Below are 20,832 nucleotides of genomic sequence, written 5' to 3' on the forward strand. Positions count from 1 at the left end.
CAACTCCGTGCTGTTCTGTAGCAAAGGAAATAATGAACAAAAATAAACATACAGGTCCCTCAGGAGGGCTTTCAATGCGTCATAGCAGCTAATCGGTGCTGGAGATGAATCTGCACTCTAAGGGCAGCTTCGGGGGAACAAATTCACCGACGGACCACTTCCGGACTCCCTGACTTCTTGGTTTGTCCTAAACTGCATCCTAATTCGCCTACTATTTGTCATAAATAGTTTTCGAGAGTAGAGTTATTGTGTCCAAAATCGTAGTATGATGAACTAAGTAACTGGATGGTCTGTGATTTCAGGTAGAATTATAAATAAGTGAATGAGTGTTCGCTTACTTATAATATGCACTAAAATTATGTACAATTTTTTGTGAATAAAATGTACAAAAGCTTGAGTATGTAGCAAAAGAGTACATACTAAAATAGAGGTCATATAACGGAAGAGAAAGATGTTGCCTAGTTACAGTTAGTTTTGCTGTATTTCAGCTTTTCTTCATTCATTACTCCTTATATAAGTTATGCTATAAAATTTCATTTATTCTTTAAAGATTCATTTATCATTCCCTTGGTTTTAAAACGTAATTCATCATTCAACATTTTTATTTACATCTGTTAAATCTAAAATACACAGCAAAGCAAACTGTCGCACGAAAATCTATCTAATACAGTAGATTATCCGGGTACCTTTGGGACCTACTCCGGTTTGGGATACACTCATTCTAATTCTCGGACACTCATTAGGGCGGATAAGAGACGAATTGGGACGCATGTGTGTTCAGTTATATTCTGCTCGACGGGGAACGAAATAAGTAACTATAAGTAACGCTTTAATAACAAAACGAGCATCTAATTTCAAATGAATGTTATATGCTTAAGTGTAAGATTAACGTTTTAGGATATTATAGTTACATTTCCCTGAAATGCAAATGTATCTTTAAGTTGATGTCAGCCAGGTGATGAAGTGAAAGAAGAAGCAGCGATAGATTCCAACATGTCTGCGCCCTTAGAGTAACATCATCAGCGCTCAAGGTATCTTAGAGTCATATTATTTCATGTGTCTTTTGAGAAATAGGAGCTTTACTGTAAAATGCCTTAAAATCTATTCTGGATGTGCCAAAGAAAAGTTTTTGATTTATTCATTTATTTTTTCCGATGAGAGAATACATTTTGGTCTGATTTATGAGCTGTTTATAACTGGTTCTGTGAAAATGAACAACTCTTTGACTCAAAAATTCACTGACCAGGCATAACATTATGACCAGTTGCCTAATATTGTGTTGATCCCCCTTTTGCTGCCAAAACAGCCCTGACCTGTCATGCACTGTGTATTCTGACAGCTTTCTATCAGAACCAGCATTAACTTCTTCAGCAATTTGAGCAACAGTAGCTCGTCTGTTGGATCGGATCACACGGTCCAGCCTTCACTCCCCACGTGCATCAATGAGCCTTGGCTGCCTATGACCCTGTCACCGGTTCACCACTGTTCCTTACTTGGATCACTTTTGATAGATACTGACCACTGCAGACCGGGAACACCCCACAAGAGCTGCAGTTTTGGAGATGCTCTGATCCAGTCGTCTAGCCGTCACAATTTGGCCCTTCATCAAACTCGCTCAAATCCTTACGCTTGTCCATTTTTCCTGCTTCTAACACATCAACTTTGAGGACAAAATGTTCACTTGCTGCCTAATATATCCCACCCACTAACAGGTGCCATGATGAGGAGATCATCAGTGTTATTCACTTCACCTCTCAGTGGTCATAATGTTATGCTTGATCAGTGTATAATCTGTGGTTAAAATGCTGTTCAATTGGTCATATCACATGATATGATGTTTAATACCTAAATTTGTTCTTAATAACTTGATTGAGTTTAATCAAATCAATTTTAATCGTATTAAAAAATTGAGTTGCTTTTAGTTGCCCAGAGTAAGTGTGATTTTTGAGGGTGTCCTAGGAACACTGGGAATAAATCAGGAGAACACACTAAATGGGACACACACACACACACTAGGAGCATTGTAGTCAGTTCTACTGGCGTGTTTTTGGAAAGTGAGAGGAAAATCCTAAGGAAACACATGTGTAATGGGAGAGAACACGCAGAAACTCCACACAGACATTAACCTGAGCTCAGAATCGTGCCGGCGCTGCCCGCTGTGCCAACAAACCAGCCCGAGATAAACTACTTCCAGCCCGTGAATCGAACCTCTGCTGCGTATAAAAAGGATAAATATATTAGGTTTTGATAACGGTCACCTTGACATGGTTTGATATGTGTGTGTGTGTGTTTCTCTTTAATTTTAATCCCTGTTGTCAGTACTGTTCCTGTGTTATTAGATCTATATTATTGTGGACGGTTTGATACAAAAGTTTTATATATTATATAATGTTTAAAAAAAGTCTAACAGCCCAGCTGATGTTTGTTTCTCTCCCTCTCTGTTCCTGTAGGTCATGTGGAGGTCCACCTGGGCCAGATGTTTCAGACCAGGGCCTGGAGTGTGGCGTATAGCTTGCAGACGCAGGCTGTGTTCTCCACCTTCCTCCACCTCGTCTTCCTCCTCCTCATCTTCATCTTCATCCCAGCCCTTGCAGCCTCTGAGGTCTCAGTCAGAAAAGGCCAAGCGGAAACGGAAGCGAGAGACGGCCATACTCAGCAGCGTGGGTTACAATGTTCGGAATGTTAGCTGTCGAATCCGTGGCATTTCATTTGTTGCTGTTTGAACAAGAAAATGTTTATTTGTTGTTGTCTGACCTTTGTAGGATGTCGAGAGTGTTGGGATGAAATGGACAGAAAAGGAAAAGATAACGTACACGGCTGCATTCCTGCCTGGAGAGAAGAAAGGTACCGCTTGGTTTTATAATGTAGTACTGATAGTGAGTATCAGTATCAGACTGATAAAAAGTTTTTGTCTTGTCTTTCTGGTTCTCCGTCAGATACCTCTCTGCCTCTCCCGCAGTCTTACAGCCCAGAATATGTGGAGTCATGCTGGTATCAGTGGTGGGAGCAGCAGGGATTCTTCAGCCCTGAGAAACATGTACGCACTCACACTGACTAATATCAGGATCATCAAGCCTTCTCTGAATATCTGGAAATGAGAAGCAGGGTTCTTGTACGTTTGGTCTTTATATCTGTCTACGGAGATACTTTAAAATATTTTTCTTTATTTTCCTAGAGCGAGATGCCACAAGCTGTGGATAAATACTTCTCTCTCTGTATACCGCCGCCCAACGTGACAGGAACGCTGCACCTCGGCCACGCCCTTACAGTGGCGATCGAGGACGCTTTGGCTCGCTGGTAAGTAATGGGTTATGATCTAGGGTTTTTTTTAATAACACAGCTGTTTGCCTGCATTTGCCTTTACATTTATTAAATAATGGCAAGTGACAAGCTTTCAAAGCTTTATTCATCACGTATACAGAATGCAACTTGAATGAAACTCAGCCTACTCCTCAAACTGTGCCTATGAATAAGTACACATAACTACATTAAAGTTGAGGCAAAAGGTGATGTAGAAAATGCGTCCTAAGGGATCTGAAGGTCTGAGGGAAGAAGAAATGAACTCTCTTTCCCAACAATTTGCTCCTGTTTGGTTGTGTTCATGTTGAATATTGAGTGTCTTTGTCATGTCTCACTCCACAGTGGAGCTCATATGAAAGTAGACCCTCAGGACTCTGTAGTGTTTCATAAGGATTTCTGTTTTTTTCCTAGCCTACTAGGGGCAATATATTCATAGGAAAGATCCCAAAAAGCAAAAAACAGTTAGTTTTTTCCACACTAATGTTTCTAATGTTAATATCAAACCCATTGCTGCTCTCTGAGATGCCCCAAGTGCTTGTTCATAATCGTCTAAAATGTGAAGGTGTTTATCTTCAACCACTAAAATTCTGTGTAAGGTTCTCCAACAGAGGGAAAAACACAAAACACACTGAAAGCCAACAGACACATTTTATATCAGAATCACAGACAGAAAATCATTCATTACTTTATACTGATTGAAAAGTTCAATGCATACCTCAGTATACTGGTGAAAAGATATGAAATCAGTTTGCCAAGGAACCAGAAAAATCCATCATCTAGAAGACTTTTCCATGACCGGAATCTTACCGACTGTAACACTGGAGATTTTACCCAGTCGTCTCTTCACTGAAAGCTTCACCATGTCAACAATTATACGTTTTTCTTTGTTAAATAAAAACACATTTTTAAATCTATTACACTTTGCTTTTCCATACAAGAACCTGTGAATGTCTTGTTGCTATAGAAACGGTAACATGTTACTATAGCAGTAGCACATGACTATAAAATTATCATCTCAGCCATGCGAAATTTATCTACACCTTTCTGATTAATTGTGTATATATATATATATGAGAATTATGATGCATCATAATGCATTAAAAGGTTTGATGTAATGACCTGACACTTGTTCAGGCGGAGAATGCACGGCTGCAGAGTGTTATGGGTGCCGGGCTGTGACCACGCTGGCATCGCGACACAGGTATCCTCCTTCTGTCCTGTCTTCTATATATTTTGTTGCAGTTTTGCAGACGATTAACTACCGATTTTCACTTTTACTGATAGTCTGTGGTTGAGAGGAGGCTGTTACAGGAGCATGGAAAGCGCAGACAGGACTATAGCAGAGAGGAATTCCTGCAGGAGGTGTGGAGATGGAAAAATGAGTGAGTCTCTCACACTTAGGTTATATTTGTACTTAGATGTAGTGTTTACATGCCAAACCCTGAGTACGAGACATAGCCGTTTCATTTCTGGTGTTTTGGGGGATTTTTTTAGGAAAGGTGACGAAATTTATCGCCAGTTAAAGAAACTTGGAGCCTCACTGGACTGGAGCAGGGCGTGTTTCACCATGGACACGGTAACACACTACACTTATTCCTTTCACCTGCTGCTTACATTTGCTGGAATCTGATTGGTTGATTCGTTTTCTATAAGAGCGGCCCTGAGAGTTGTTTTCCGACTACGAGTCAAATCATTCATGCATTCAATACATTATCGTTTCTATAGCATCAAGGGAATCATTCACAGAGACTATGATGGAGTCTGTTATGTTTTATTCTTTATATATAGGCTGTTAATTATTTAGCACATTTAAAACATGTTCATCTTCTCCATCGGTATCCAAACAGAATGCAGTTTCTGATTGATTTATTGATTGAGCTATTCTATAGGACACTGAAAGATTAGGATCATATTAATATTAATTGGTGGTGGGAAGAGAGAGAGAGAGAGGGTGAGAGAGAGGGAGGGAAAGAGAGAGGGAGAGAGAGAGGAAAGGAGAGACAGAGCAAGAAAGAGAGATAGGGCGGGGGGATGGAGAGGCAAGGAAAGAGAGAGAAAGAGAGGGAGGGAGGGAAATAGAGAGAGAGGAAGGGAGGTAGAGAGAGGGAGGAAGGGAGGGAGAGAGAGAGAGAGAGGGAGAGAGAGAGGAAAGGAGAGACAGAGCGAGAGAGAATGGGGGGGGGTTAAAGGGAGGGAGGGAAAGAGAGAGAGAGAGAGAGAGAGTTCAGTGTAATGCTCCCTTTACCATTTGACTATAATCTTCATACCAGGATGATTTTCAGTCATTTTTGATCTCTTTCCTGCAGAGTTTCAGTAATGCAGTGACGGAGGCTTTCGTGAGGATGTGTGATTCAGGGCTGATCTATCGCTCTGAGAGTCTGGTCAACTGGAGCTGTGCTCTAGAGTCGGCCATCTCTGATATCGAGGTACAAAAAAATCCACTGTAATGTAAACAGCAGATTTATGGAAGTAACACTGAAATGTAGTGGAGTGTTTCTGATTTGATCAGTAAGATGACAGTCCTCTTATTATTTATAAGAATTTGTAATACTGTAATAATATTTGATAATAATAATATTTGATGTGCATGAAGAAAAGCTTAACAGTAACCGTTTTGATGAAACAAGCCGTTATTAATAATCAGTATGACATTGTTTTAAAGCTAAATCCTGATGAAATGTGTAATGACGCCTCCGTGTGTAGGTCGACTCGAAGCAGTTATCAGGCCGGACTCTCTTGTCTGTTCCTGGCTACCAGCGAAAAATCGAATTTGGGACCATGGTTACGTTCGCCTACCCGATAGAGGGACAAGGTGAGCATTTTTAAAATCTGGTTTCATTAGGCTCTTTTTATTATTTCTGACTCATTTTGCATTTGATGGATTTCTTGCACTTGTTGTGTGTTTGTTAGAAGGAGAAATTGCTGTATCTACCACTCGTCCTGAGACCATGCTGGGGGACGTGGCCATCGCCGTGCATCCTGATGACCCTCGGTACCAGGTACACACACACACACACGCACAGTATACACAGAGCTTATACAGTGATTATTACACGTTTTATCTACTAGGATCTCCGTGGAAAACAGTGCAGGCACCCGTTCACAGACAGGCTGTTACCCATAATCACAGACACCATGGTGGACATGAAACTGGGAACAGGTAGGTTTTTGTGTTATAATATCCCGAGATTTTAAATGTGCTCATTGAGACACGGTGTAGTAACTAGTTTAGCTACTATAGCTACTAGAGTATCTAGACAGTGTATTTCTCACAGCATGGGATTCTTTTAATAGTGGATTTTCACAACAAATGGGAGGGTTGAATCAGGAAGGGTATTCAGCATTAAAACCTGTGGCAAAATTCAAAATGTGCAGATCAGATGATCCACTGTGGAGACCCCAAAACTGGGGTCAGCTGAAGGACAAAAAAAACCTACATTTATTGGAGTGTGTCTGTGAAGATCCTGGTGAGGTTATCTGGAAACTGAGTCATGTCAACTAGACTTTTCTGTAGTTAGACCGAAACGTTTTACTACTCATCCCAGCAGCTTCTTCTTCTACTCATCCCATCAGCTTATTCTTCTCCTTATCCCAGCAGCTTCTTCTACTCATTTGAGCAGTTCTTCTTCTTCTACTTATCCCAACAGCTTCTTCTTCTACTCATCCCATCAGCTTAGTCTTCTCCTCATCCCAGCAGCTTCTTCTACCCATTTGAGCAGTTCTTCTTCTCCTCATCCCAGCAGCTTCTTCTACCCATTTGAGCAGTTCTTCTTCTTCTACTTATCCCAGCAGCTTCTTCTTCTACTCATCCCAGCAGCTTCTTCTTCTACTCATCGCAGCAGCTTCTTACTTCCTTCAGACTGAAGAAGCTGCTCAGATGAGTAGTGAAACATTTCCATCTGACTAAAAAAGAAGTCCATGAGTCAACTTCCAGATAACACTTATTGGATTACCCCAAATCACCACCACCAACAACAACATAAAGAACATTCATTCATCTGTAGAGTGGAAAAAGGACAGCTAATTGCAGTTTTAAGCACAAAATACATTGCCTTGCAAAAGTATTCATAGCTCTTGAGCTTCTCCACATTTCGTCACGTTACAACCACAAACGTAAATGTATTTTATTGGGATTTTATGTGATAGACCAGCACAAAGTGGACACCACACTTTTCAGATTTGTATTTGTAAAAAAATTTTGAAAACCATTTATCATTTTCCTTCCACTTCACAATCATGTGCCAAAACTTCACACTAGTTTAAGTGATGATATACATGCTCCCAGTCATTGCAGTATAAACACCACGAGCTGATACACCAGAATCCAAGTAAAAATGCTTCCAATACTTTATAAAAAGAATCAATATTAGAGTGTGAGATAAGGTGGATAATGTATTCTAATGGTATTCTCTCCATTAATGCTTTTGTCCAGCCTTTCAGAGAAGGGGCTTAATCAGTAGTCTACTATAAGAGGATATTCTTCCTAGCACCAAAGGTCATAATGTTAAATAGCCCTCTGTTACCTGCAGAGGAATTCTATATCTAATAATAAAGACCACGAATTTTACTCTAAATCTTTACTCAGCCTCTTCTACATTTCCAAATATATATAATATTTTGATATTCATTAGTTTTATTAGAGATGGCACCGATCCGATAACGTGCTGCATTGGTACAGTGGATCAGATATGAGAGGAAGCATATCGGATATCTGATCCTGTAACAATGGCGGTGATTAGAATTGGATTTGGAAAATAAATATTTTTGGAACCGGAAATGTTTCCGTATAAAGAGACATACAGTCACTTTATTAGGAACACTGGGTTGCTTTAAGAACAGCGTCAATTCCTCATGATACGGATTCCGTACAATGTTGGAAATATCCCTTTGAGTTTTTCTAATTTCTTTTTATCACTTCCCAAATACTGGTTACTCGAAGCTGCTGGTTCTCAGCTGCGTGATTTTATGTATTGCACTGCCTCCACACGATAGGCTGGTTAGATAGTTACATGACAGTTTATGTGTACAGATGTTCCTATTAAAGTGCTCAGTGTATTTGTACAATTTACTTTATTACATTTTATATATTTACATTATCACATGTTTATAATAAATGTTCTTAAAATAAAGTTTATTGTTAATATTATTATTAGTTTTTGTTATAAATGCTAACACACTGTCTAGCAGTTGACATATTCCCGTCCTGTTGCGTGGTAGGAGCTGTGAAGCTGACCCCGGCTCACGATCACACAGACTTCCTCCTCTCTCAGAGACACTCTCTGCCTCGCCTCACCGTGATCGGCGGAGACGGAACCATGACGTCCCTTTGTGGCCAGTGGCTCGAGGTACAGAGCTGAGCATCTCTGACATGGAGTGCACTGTACATTTAAATGTATTGGTTACTACACAGATAGACACAACACATCCATCTTTCTCTCTCTCTCTTGCTTTCTCAGGGTGTGAAGAGATTCGACGCCAGGGAGCGTGTGATTAGTGCTCTGATGGAGAGAAAGCTGTTCAGAGGGAAGACGGAGAACGCCATGACTTTACCGATTTGCAGGTGAGCTGAAACATGCCGAGAAACGTGCCGAGAAACAATGGGCACATGATACGAAATTGAGGTCATTCCAATCATTTACGCCTTGATCTCGAATGAATAAAACCGCGTAAGAAACTGATATAACTTTATATTAGATATTATATACAGCTTTATTATAGAAAGAACAAAATGTAGAGAGACTATAAAAATCTAGAGTCAGGATGATCTTTCAATTAAATTAATAGAACACAAGCTAAGAATATTTTAATAGTCCTGTTGTTTGAATAAATTTACGTACATTAATACTTAATGTTAATGTACTTAATTTAAAAAAATACAAATAAAATAAATATATAAGTATTTATAAAATATAATATAAAATAAAAATATTTACTTTAAATGTATAACTGTGAACGTAATTTTTTTAATTAATTTATTTTTTATTTGAATGTAAAATATTTTAATAGTACTTAAAATATTTTAATAGTACTTAAAAATAGTACTTAATGAAATTTGTTATATTTTTAATTTATTTTAATTTACTGACAGTTTTACTTAATAAAAATAAAAATTAATAAAATATTTGAGTAAACATTATTTACATAAACTTATTTAATCTTTTTTTTTTTTTTTTTTTTTTATTTACTAAACAATATTTTAAATGCATAATGAAATATACAGTATGTTTTCTGAGTACTGTTTAAATATTGTTTAGTTAATTTCAGGCTCTGAATAACTCCCAGAATCCTCCATGGAAGGAAAGCACACATTCTCAAAATGTTTCTAACACAATGTTATTAAAGGAGAGCTAGCAAATTAAGCATGGATAAAGTAAACCCTGCACCCGCATTATGATTTCATGACCTTGATCGTTTTCCTCTTGTGGCTATGTTCACCCAAATCGTGTGTACAAATGATCAAAAAATCTTTTGTGGCCTCTCCAGGGCTCAATAACAAGCTTCATATTTGCATAATGCTTATTTACAGTACTCGGATTAGCCTGTTCTGATTGTATTCTCCTGATTTCTCTTCCAAAGCCGATCTGGAGACGTCATTGAACCTCTGCTGAAGAAACAGTGGTTTGTTCGATGTGAGGAAATGGCACAGAAGGCAATTCAAGTATGTACACAAACTAGTGTATTAAATGTGTAGATACACCGATCAGGCATAACATTATGAGCAGTGAGAGGTGAAGAGAATAACATTGATGATCTCCTCATCATGGCACCTGTTAGTGGGTGGGATATATTAGGCAGCAAGTCAACATTTTGTCCTCAAAGTTGATGTGTTAGAAGCAAGAAAAATGGACAAGTGTAAGGATTTGAGCGAGTTTGACGAAGGGCCAAATTGTGATGGCTAGACCACTGGATCAGAGCATCTCCAAAACTGCAGCTGTTCTGTGGTGTTCCCGGTCTGCAGTGGTCAGTATCTATCAAAAGTTGTCCATGGAAGGAACAGTGATGAACCGGAGACAGGGTCATTGGCGGCCAAGGCTCAGTGATGCACGTGGGGCGCGAAAGCTGGCCCGTATGATCCGATCCAACAGACGAGCTACTGTTGCTCAAATGATAGAAAGATCCGATAGATAGAATACACAGTGCATGATGGGTCAGGGCTGTTTTGACAGCAAAAGGCGGACCAACACAATATTAGACAGTTGGTCATAATGTTAAGCCTGATCGGTGTATTGCAAAACAATACTTTTTAATCACAACGTAAACATATTTATTTTTTCAGTACTTCCCATAGCAGTATAAATGAAATATTTATTTCTCATATTTATTATTTATTATTTCTGTTGTCATTTTGTGTTTGTTCGACTGTTTTGTTCCTGAGTGACACTTTTCTTTATTTCTGTTAGTTTATTCTCTTACAATGCAGTGTCCTTGAGTTATGAAAAGGTGCTATATAAAAAATAAAACATATAATTATATTATTATTCATTACTTTTAGCTGCATCTATTATTATTATTATTATTATTATTATTATTATTATTATTATTATTATTGACTCTTTTTATTCACACCACCAGGCTGTGGATGATGGAGAGCTTGAAATTATTCCTCATTTCTACACTAAAACATGGAAGAACTGGCTGGCTAACATCAGGTTGGTTATATCACCAAAAATGATAAACATAACAAAAATGAAAAGCTCTATATTTATTTTTTTCAGAAGTGCCAAAATGTCACTCTGGTGATACAGGAAACGAAAGACGAAAGCCTCCTGCCTTTGGTCTGATAAAGCAGCTTTCAGGTCAAAAAAATGCAAATAAAATTTCAGTAGGCGGAAAACACTGAAGGGGAAAGGAAACAGGTGAAAGATTTGCTTTCGCTAGAGGTTATTATTCAACATTGACCTTGCAAATTCATGAGCCAACACAGAACAAAAAGGTGATGCTTTGGTCTCTGGTCAGTAAAACAAAATGGAGAAGGTGGTGATTTTTAAAATAGCAGCACATCAGAATTTTACTGCAGTTTTTCTGTGCTGTTTCTTGGCGCACAAGAAAGTAGCGGCCTTATGGGAAATAAAACAATGTTTTCACATTTTGTAGAGAAGTCATGAATCTAAAAACAGTCTTACTTTGTAGTTTACTACAAAAAAGTTTTTATTATTTATAAACCCCTAAATTAGTTCTGCTACAACTGGTTCTCATCAGAAGTCACAGAATTATTTGACGTTTCCTGGAGTTTAATATAAAAACTAAACTTGACCAAGAAGATGATCAAAACAAGTCCTGGAAAAGTTAAAGAGTGTTTGTTATTTAAAAAATCCTAAGTTTTAAACATTTTCAGCACGTGTTATTTAATAATCTAATAAACTGTGACTCTGCTTAGAGGAGGGCATCCACTAAAAGTCAGTAATTGGCTAAGAAGTGCATTTAGTCAGAGCACCAACAAAGGGGCCTTTATGCGTTATTCATGTAGATGAAGTCCAATGTCAAGTCAAGAAGCTTTTACTGTCATTTCAACTATATACACCGATCAGCCATAACATTATGAGCAGTGAGAGGTGAAGTGAATAAGACTGATGATCTCCTCATCATGGCACCTGTTAGTGGGTGGGATATATTAGGCAGCAAGTGAACATTTTGTCCTCATAGTTGATGTGTTAGAAGCAGGAAAAATGGACAAGTGTAAGGATTTGACCAAGTTTGACGAAGGGCCAAATTGTGATTGCGTATAAACAACTGGATCAGAGCATCTCCAAAACTGCAGCTCTTGTGGTGGTGTTCCCGGTCTGCAGTGGTCAGTATCTATCAAAAGTGGACCAAGGAAGGAACAGTGGTGAACCGGCGGCAGGGTCATGGTTATGGCTCATTGATGCACGTGGGGAGCGAAGGCTGGCCCGTGTGATCCGATCCAACAGACGAGCTACTGTTGATCAAATTGCTGAAGAAGTTAATGCTGGTTCTGATAGAAAGGTATACACAGAATACACAGTGCATGACGGGTCAGGGCTGTTTTGGCAGCAAAAGGGGAACCAACACAATATTAGACAGGTGGTCATAATGTTATGCCTGATCGGTGTATAGCTGACGCAGTACATAGAGAAATGAGATAACGTTTCTCCAGGACCCTGGTGCTACATAAAACAGTATGGAGCTACAAAACAACACAGAGCTAAGGACTGAAAGTAGGTTGTCCTAGTCACATAAAGTGCAACCCAGTGCAAGCAGACAATACAATACAAAACAATACAGGACAAAAACACAATATGGACAAAATAGCGCCGTCCAGTCCAGTATACATTCTGTATAATATGTAATACAGTGTAAGGTGCAAAATAGAAGAACTGAAAACAAGATGCTGTAACACTACAAAATGTGGACATGTAAATAAAAGTGTTTAAGGTGTAAAGACATAATAATAATGTAAAGTGTCTTTCACTCCTCCTTCAGTGATTGGTGTATATCCAGACAACTTTGGTGGGGTCATCAGATTCCAGCTTACAGAGTGACATCACCACACTCTCCCTCACAGGAGGTACGAGCACCTGTTAGAGCTATTATTATTTCATTCCTGCATCATCATCATCATCATCTTTTTGGCTTGATCAGTGACTCCAACTGATTCCTTTTTGTAGAACATTACTGCGTATATATAAGTCATTAAAACAAATCATTATAACTGTTGTTTCAGATTATCGTGTTTCTGGTACTTGATTGTTTTTGCTGGAATCCTTCGCAGATCTTTCAGCTCAGTGTGTTATTGTTGAGTGACTCTGTGTGACCTTGTCTCTCTCTCCAGGAGCGGTGGGTTTGGGGCCGGAGTGAATCGGAGGCTAGGGAACGTGCCGCTGCAGATCTTGGTGTGGAGCCTAATGCTGTTGTTCTGAATCGAGGTGACTATAATGACTGTCCTCAGTCTCGCTCCTCTGTAACGATGTTTTGAGACATCCCTCCAGGGCTAGATATGTGAGCTTATTTTTAAATGCAGCATTTGTTTTTATATTTTTGAAATGGAAACCATGTGCTTTCCCATCTCAGATCCAGATGTGCTGGACACGTGGTTCTCTTCAGCTCTTTTCCCTTTCGCGATGTTGGGATGGCCGGAGCAGGTACAATGTTTCTCTGTCCTTAATCGGTTCGGGATTTGTTTAGATTTTGAAATGAAAAATCCTAATAAGTATATTCTTGATGTATAGACAGAGGACCTGAAGCAGTTTTATCCCAACACCATTCTGGAGACAGGAAGTGACCTCATCTTTTTCTGGGTGGCTCGGATGGTAATGCTAGGCACAGAGCTGACTGGACAGCTGCCATTCAAACAGGTAATGTATTGATCTGATTCAATTTTTTTAGGTTTATCAAGAGGTCAGTTAACGAGAGAGAGAGAGAGAGAGAGAGAGAGAGAGATAATAAAATATTTGCTCAGATTTTAAAAAGTTTTGACATTTATAAAATTAAGCAAATGCTTCAGACTTATTGCCATTTTATATGAGTTATTAAACAGCTTCGAAAACTGCATCCTCAGCACATCTGCCTCTGGCTCTCGCACCGGCTCTCTGACTCTCATTCTTCTCTGTCTCTCAGGTGCTTTTCCACTCCCTGGTGAGAGATAAGCACGGCCGGAAGATGAGCAAGTCGCTGGGAAACGTCATCGACCCTTTGGATGTAATCTCTGGTGCCTCTCTGGAGGTATGCTGACATGCAGATTTTGTGTGAGTTCTGAGGGAATCGATACGGCCAGTCGTGCAAAACGACGACTTTTTGAACGTTTTCAGTCATTTATCATCAGAATAAATCAGGACATCTCCTTTTTTTTAACCTGCGAAGGAAAATCTAAAAAAAGAAACTACAATTTAAAAAAAAAAAATTCATCTGCTTGAGAAAAATATCACATTAAACATGCTTAACTTTTTATAAAGATGGTATAAAACATGCTTTGTAAGCGTATTCATTATTAACTAAAGACCAGACGCTAAGTAAGTCCGATTATAATCTCCCGGACTATAATCGTTGAAACGGTAATAAAAAAATATATATAAAAAACTAAATGAAAAAACATACTGAATACAGGATTTTGACAATAAAACAGTCCAGAAGATGACGCAAGTCCAAACATTAATAGATGTAACTGTGGTCACTATTCAGTCTCTGAAAGCAATAAATTTTTATATAACCGGACCTTCACATATTTTTAATTCAGTGCAGCTGCGCCAGATCTTATAAAAGGAGTGAAATAAGGAGACGGATAATGCAGCAGCATCTAGAAGTTTTTATGCCCTTCACATATTCCTCTGTGTATTTAGAGACTTCAAGAAAAAGTGATGGAAGGGAACTTGGATACAAGAGAGAGAGCGGTTGCTTTGGAAGCACAGGTCAGTAACAGAGACGCCATGTTCCGATGGGTTTCAACACTTTTTTTCTCTCTCGTCTCTGCTGCCTCATTATGTCCTCTGTGTGTATCTCTGCAGAAGAAAGATTTCCCTAAGGGTATCCCAGAATGTGGCACAGATGCTTTACGGTTTGCTCTCTGCTCATACAAAGCCCAGGGTAAGTCACCTCCTGTATCCGTCAGTCAAAACGAAGGAGGCGTGGCCTCTGGCTAGATAATATATCAGTATTATAACAATAAAAGAACCAAAATTGAAACGTCTCATCACGTGTTAATGGCTTTGTGTAATCTGTTACAGTATTTCAGTGAATGATGGGTTAATCCATGACGAATGAATGAACATTGACTGTGTGTTTCTGATGCTCTCAACCTCTCTCTGTGCTTCTCTCTGTCAGGAGAAGACATCAGCATGTCCGTGTCTCACGTCCTGAGCTGTAGACACTTCTGTAATAAGATGTGGCAGACGGTCCGCTTCACTCTGGGAGCTCTGCAGGACACAGGAGCTCCTCTGATGCCACTTCAGGAGGTAGACCTTAAACTTCTCCTTTTTTTTTAATGTTTTGTGTCTCATATCCATAAGCATGTCTCCATGTCTAAATATTTTAGATCAGGAATATCTAGTTACAATTTGTGGAAGTTTCATTCCAGAGGGCACGATGGCTCAGTGGGTCATGGATTTGATTCCCGTCTCCACTCTGTATACTTTGGGGGTCTCCTCTAGGTACTCATGTTTCCTCTCTCAGTCCAAAAAGAGGATGATTGCCATCTTTAAATTGTCTGCAGTGTGTGTGATTGTGCCTTGTCTCCTGGGATAGCCCCCAAGCTGTGTAGGATAATGCTACAGAAAATGGATGGATGGAAGTCCAGTTATATACTATATTTGGCTTACAAAGGTCTGGATAAACAACTCCCATGACTAAATAGTTATAATAATTAACCATAAATGATTAGCTCATGGTTATGAATAAGACACACCAATTTGAAGCAGGTATTTTTTTCCTCGCTAGCACTCCACTTTCTCATGCTGGACTAGAGCCGTGGACTCTTGAAGCGGAAAATAAATATATACATCTCTGTCCATTTTTTTCAAATAGTATAAATATTAGTTGTTGTTGTTTTTTTTTTCAAATCTGTGGAAATACCGTATGTGAAAACTCTTTCCTCTGTTCCAGAGAGTCTGATACAGGAGCCGTGTGGGCTCGTGTTCTCAAAAACCAGAGACTGAACTATTTTTCTTTTATTCATTGATTTGTTCTGCTGTTTATCAAGTGCTTAATTTGAGCCGTTGAAATCCATCTGGAGAAGCAGTCCGCAGAAATGACCTCTGAGCTAGATCACGTTCAAAATCATTTACAGATGAAGCCTGCGATCTAAATATTGACATATATTTCATTATTTTTCTGCATTTGAGTGCTTCACCTAAAATGAGTCTAAAGACTAAGAGATATTAAGAGTGTTTGCTGGACTGAGATGAAAAAAAGACTCCAATATTCCTGATGCAATGCGATTGAAAGTGAAGAGGTAGTTGACCTAGTGCAGTAGAATCTCAGTGGTTAATGTTTTGTGTGATTGACCAGAAGTTTGTGAGTTCAGATCCCATTGGTGACGGACCCACATCGGCTCTGTACCGAGGTTACACTTTGAATAAAAGCTTCTGCCACACGGATCAATGTAAATATGAAACTCGCTGCTTCTGTTATTGATTCTTTCTCCTTTTATCACACCGCCTCAGACCTTTCCTGTGTCGAGGATAGACAGATGGATCTGTTCGCGGCTTTACGGTACAGTAATGCAGTGTGATAAAGGCTTTGAGAGCTACGAGCTCCACACCGTCACCTCCGCTCTGCATTCCTTCTGGCTCCACAGCCTCTGTGATGTGTATCTGGTGAGTTCACAGCAGGGAACAAAACTCTGATACATTACTTAAGAGGTCTGTTTCAGTGGATTAATATGAATATCTGAATGTATTACACTCCATTTGTTTCTTCTCTGAAGTAATGATGCTGTTAGGGTGTTTGTAAAGAGTTTCTATTTATATAGTCGACATCAGAATTATTGGCACTCTTTATTAAAAAATTAATAACCCATGCAACGAGTGCTGTTTTGAATTAAACCATATTGGATGAATGTTTGAGGTCATTATCTTGTTCATCGGTCTACGGCTACGTCGTAACTTCTTGGAAGAGGCAATCAGGTTTTGGCCGAAAATATCCACGCCCTTGTGTAATTACCAGCCTCTAAACCCAGGACTAAGTTTAGGAGTTTGTAATTAAGAGGCCCTCGTGTAAGTGCAGTGAAATGTGTACTCTATATATGTTCCTACTCATCTAGTGAAGTACATGCCTAGATGGGTCAGGGCTGTTTTGGCAGCAAAAGGGGAACCAACACAATATTAGGCAGGTGGTCATAAAGTTATGGCTGATTGGTGTATATAGTAAACTGAGATGCTATATATGACTTACATGCTTCAAAATTTTACTGCATTTAAACGTTTACAGCAGTGCCACAGTTCATACCACAGAATTCAGTCCTCTGTGTACTGTATATATGTTCCTACTGCAGTCAGAAACAGCGTCAACCCTGAGCAAGGCTCCTGTTCACTGTTTTGCATATACATCTCCTTTGTTAATTTTCCTATCTCTTTCTTTCCGTCTTTCCCTAGGAATGCATTAAGCCCGTTTTGAAACAGGACGTGATTGAAAATGAAGCGCGAAATGAAGAGAAGCAGATTGCCACTGCTGTGCTCTATCACTGCGTGTCCATTTCTCTCCGCCTCCTTTCCCCTTTCATGCCTTTTCTCACGGAGGAGCTCTGGCAAAGATTGCAGCCCTATAGCCCGAACCCTACTACAGCTCCATGCAGTGTGTGTGTGCAGCCATATCCAACAGCCTCTCAGCTGGTGAGACAATAACAGCCACGGGATACACTGATTACAATATTACAATGTGTCTTTCATTAAGCATTATGAAATAATACAATTTAAGACATGCTGTTATTGGAAAATAAAAACAACCTCTAGGTGGTACCGGGCTCTTAGCTTTGCAGAGGGTTGCATCACAACATCCAGCTGTTTATTCTTTTCCCACACCAGCATGCCTCTCCGTGTTTTATTCCTTACTTAACACAAACTCCACTGTTTCCCGATTTCACGCTTTTTGTTCTTTCACATGCTTTCCGCAGGGGCACTGGTACTTTCCTGAAGAGGAAACAGATTTTCCTTTGGTACAGGAAGTGGTCAGGGTGGCCAGGTCACTCAGGGCACAGTGTCACATGACAAAGGAAAGACCTGACAGTGAGTTTGTGTGTTTTTTCCTTTTTCTCTGTTCGCACAATATCTGTCATGTCAGCATTTTTGGCAGTGTAGTATAACATTAAAGTGTGGTACATCACTGATATAAATTGCGGTAAACCAGTGAAACAAACCAGTGCGGTAAAACCAGTGTGACAAACCAGTGACACAAATCACTAAAACAAACCACTGACACAAACCAGTGAGAGAAATCATTGGTATAAATGGAGGTAAAGCATTTCACGATGTAAACTGTGGATCGTCGTTTATGTGACATAAAATATGAATTTGATGTAAGCAAATATAAATCATTTATATACATGGTGTCAAATCACTGGTATAAATGGAGGAAACTCATTAAAACTATAGCTATAACCATTGGTATAAACAGATGGAAACCTTGGGTGTAAATAGAGATGAATTATTGGAATGAAACTGTGGTAAATTCCTGGCATGAATGGTGGAAATGGTGTTGAATGATGAATTTGGGATGAGTGGTGATAAACCATTGAACACTTGGTCAGTTTTTGTAAGAATTAATGCACTGATGTTTTTAAGTGCTGCTTTATTTTTGCCTTCTCTAGTGTGGGCAGTGTGCACAGCAGACCAGGCACAAACACTCCACAGCTTCAGTCATACTATCTGCAACCTGGGCCGGATTTCTAATCTGTATCTGCACTGTCCTCAGGAGGGTACCACCTCCCTCCCGTTCTCCTCTGCACCACCTCCACATGAAGCGAGTACTGTTGGTGTGACTGACCATTCAGTCCAGTTACACCTGGATGTACAGGTGATAAAAGAGAAATACTGTACATCATTGCTGCAGCTTATAAGACAGTGTCATACTTTATATAATATATACTGTACACTGATCAGGCATAACATTATGACCACTGAGAGGTGAAGTGAATAACACTGATGATCTCCTCATCATGGCACCTGTTAGTGGGTGGGATATATTAGGCAGCAAGTGAACATTTTGTCCTTAAAGTTGATGTGTTAGCAGCAGGAAAAATGGACAAGTGTAAGGATTTGAGCGAGTTTGATGAAGGGCCAAATTGTGATGGCTAGACAGTGGTCAGTATGTATAAAAAGTACGTTTTGCATCCTGTAAGTATCCTTTAACTCCTGTAAGTATGGCCCATGGATGCCCCACCTCGCAGCTTATATGATTTAAAGGGTCTGCTGCTAACATCTTGGTGCCAGATACCACAGCACACCTTCAGGGATCTAGTGAAGTCCATGCCTAGATGGGTCAGGGCTGTTTTGGCAGCAAAAGGGGGACCAACACAATATTAGGCAAAAGGTCATAATGTTATCGCTGATCGGTGTATATAGTACACTGAGATGCTATATATGACTTACATGCTTGAAATTTTACTGCATTTAAACGTTTACAGCAGTGCCACAATATATTCTCTCTGTTTCTTTTTTAGGGTTGCAGTAATAGTAGCAAACACATGATCCGACTTTCTCAACGTAGAGAAAAAATTCTCTTCAAACTCGAGCAGTTTCTCTCCCGGACAAAAGTACCAGACTACACAGAGAAGGTTCCTGAGCACATTCAGCATGAGACAGGGAATAAGGTGAACTTTTATTCTGTTTTATAATTTTAACCTTGTGTACAGAACCAAAAAAATGATTGAAGTACATGTTTCTTGTACTAAAAGCAGTACATTTTAACGCAGTTGATGTGTGCTGAAATGTAACCCGGTTTGTTTGCTCTTCTTTTATATTTAAATCTACAGATTGCAGCACTGGAGCAGGAGTTAAAGAGCATCGAGAAACAACTTTTAGCTTTGGAGAAGCCAAATAATCTCGAATAAATTGAGTTTTATACAGTGCTTAAGCAAGAAGTAGAACTATTCACTATGACAATGTGGGAAAATTGTTGTAAAAAGTCTTTGTATACATCATTAATGCTGAAATAAATTATTCATCATGTACACAGCAATATCTAGCATTTTTTTTTTGTTTACATTTACATTTTTAATTTAAAGTTTCCACTTCCCAGATTAATTTATTTACATTTTCTAGTCAAATAAATAATTTATCATTGTTTCAAGCAAATATAATCCAGCATACATTGCTGGTGAAATGATGCTTATTCCGTTTTAATGATGCAGTCCGAATGTACAGATTTAAAAATAAATCAACAACAACAAAAATATTTTTAATTCTACACCGATCAGGTATAAAATTATGAGCAGTGAGAGGTGAAGTGAATAAGACTGATGATCTCCTCATCATGGCACCTGTTAGTGGGTGGGATATATTAGGCAGCAAGTGAACATTTTGTCCTCAAAGTTGATGTGTTAGAAGCAGGAAAAATGGACAAGTGTAAGGATTTGAGCAAGTTTGACAAAGGACCAAATTGTGATGGCTAGACGACTGGATCAGAGCATCTCCAAAACTGCAGCTCTTGTGGGGTGTTCCCGGTCTGCAGTGGTCAGTATCTATCAAAAGTGGTCCAAGTAAGGAACAGTGATGAACCAGCGACAGGGTCATGGGCGGCAAAGGCTCATTGATGGACTTGAGGAGCGAAGACTGGACCGTGTGATCCGATCCAACAGACAAGCTACTGTTGCTCAAATTGCTGAATTGCTGGTTCTGATAAAAAGGTGTCAGAATACACAGTGCATGATGGGTCAGGGCTGTTTTGACAGCAAAAGGCAGACCAAAACAATATTAGGCAGGTGGTCATAATGTTATGATAGTTGATAACTCAATATTAATTCATCATGTCTGTAACAAAAATGATAGATATTCGTTTCCTGATTCCAAAGTGAATATAACATAGAAGAAAGACATGACTGCTGATGAAGTTAGCTATTGTCTCCATCTTCGTGCATCGATGTTAATA

The 20,832-nt window shown here is 39.2% G+C and overlaps 1 protein-coding gene across 3 annotated transcripts; it reads left to right on the top strand.

Moving 5' to 3' along the window:
• Window positions 1–64: 64 nt before the first annotated feature.
• vars2 (valyl-tRNA synthetase 2, mitochondrial) lies at window positions 65–19,933 on the top strand. Of its 3 annotated transcripts, none has more exons than XM_058405082.1 (31): window positions 65–180; window positions 942–1,031; window positions 2,451–2,660; window positions 2,763–2,844; window positions 2,937–3,037; window positions 3,176–3,297; window positions 4,435–4,501; window positions 4,585–4,682; window positions 4,795–4,876; window positions 5,607–5,726; window positions 6,004–6,112; window positions 6,211–6,299; window positions 6,370–6,460; window positions 8,518–8,645; window positions 8,757–8,860; window positions 9,877–9,958; window positions 10,873–10,949; window positions 12,742–12,826; window positions 13,091–13,184; window positions 13,330–13,400; window positions 13,488–13,613; window positions 13,876–13,980; window positions 14,595–14,663; window positions 14,760–14,838; window positions 15,076–15,206; window positions 16,413–16,565; window positions 17,343–17,579; window positions 17,861–17,972; window positions 18,554–18,759; window positions 19,406–19,555; window positions 19,718–19,933. In XM_058405082.1, the coding sequence occupies exons 3-31, from the start codon at window positions 2,454–2,456 to the stop codon at window positions 19,793–19,795; spliced, it is 3,255 nt and encodes a 1,084-aa protein (XP_058261065.1). In that variant the 5' UTR covers window positions 65–180; window positions 942–1,031; window positions 2,451–2,453; the 3' UTR covers window positions 19,796–19,933. The 3 variants fall into 3 exon arrangements, with proteins under 3 accessions (XP_058261065.1, XP_058261063.1, XP_058261064.1); XM_058405081.1 differs by lacking the exon at window positions 65–180 and adding an exon at window positions 793–811; XM_058405080.1 differs by lacking the exon at window positions 65–180 and having other exon boundaries at window positions 616–1,031.
• Window positions 19,934–20,832: the final 899 nt, after the last annotated feature.

This window comes from Hemibagrus wyckioides, linkage group LG12 (genome assembly GCF_019097595.1).
Source record: "Hemibagrus wyckioides isolate EC202008001 linkage group LG12, SWU_Hwy_1.0, whole genome shotgun sequence".
Taxonomy (NCBI): Eukaryota; Metazoa; Chordata; class Actinopteri; order Siluriformes; family Bagridae; genus Hemibagrus; species Hemibagrus wyckioides.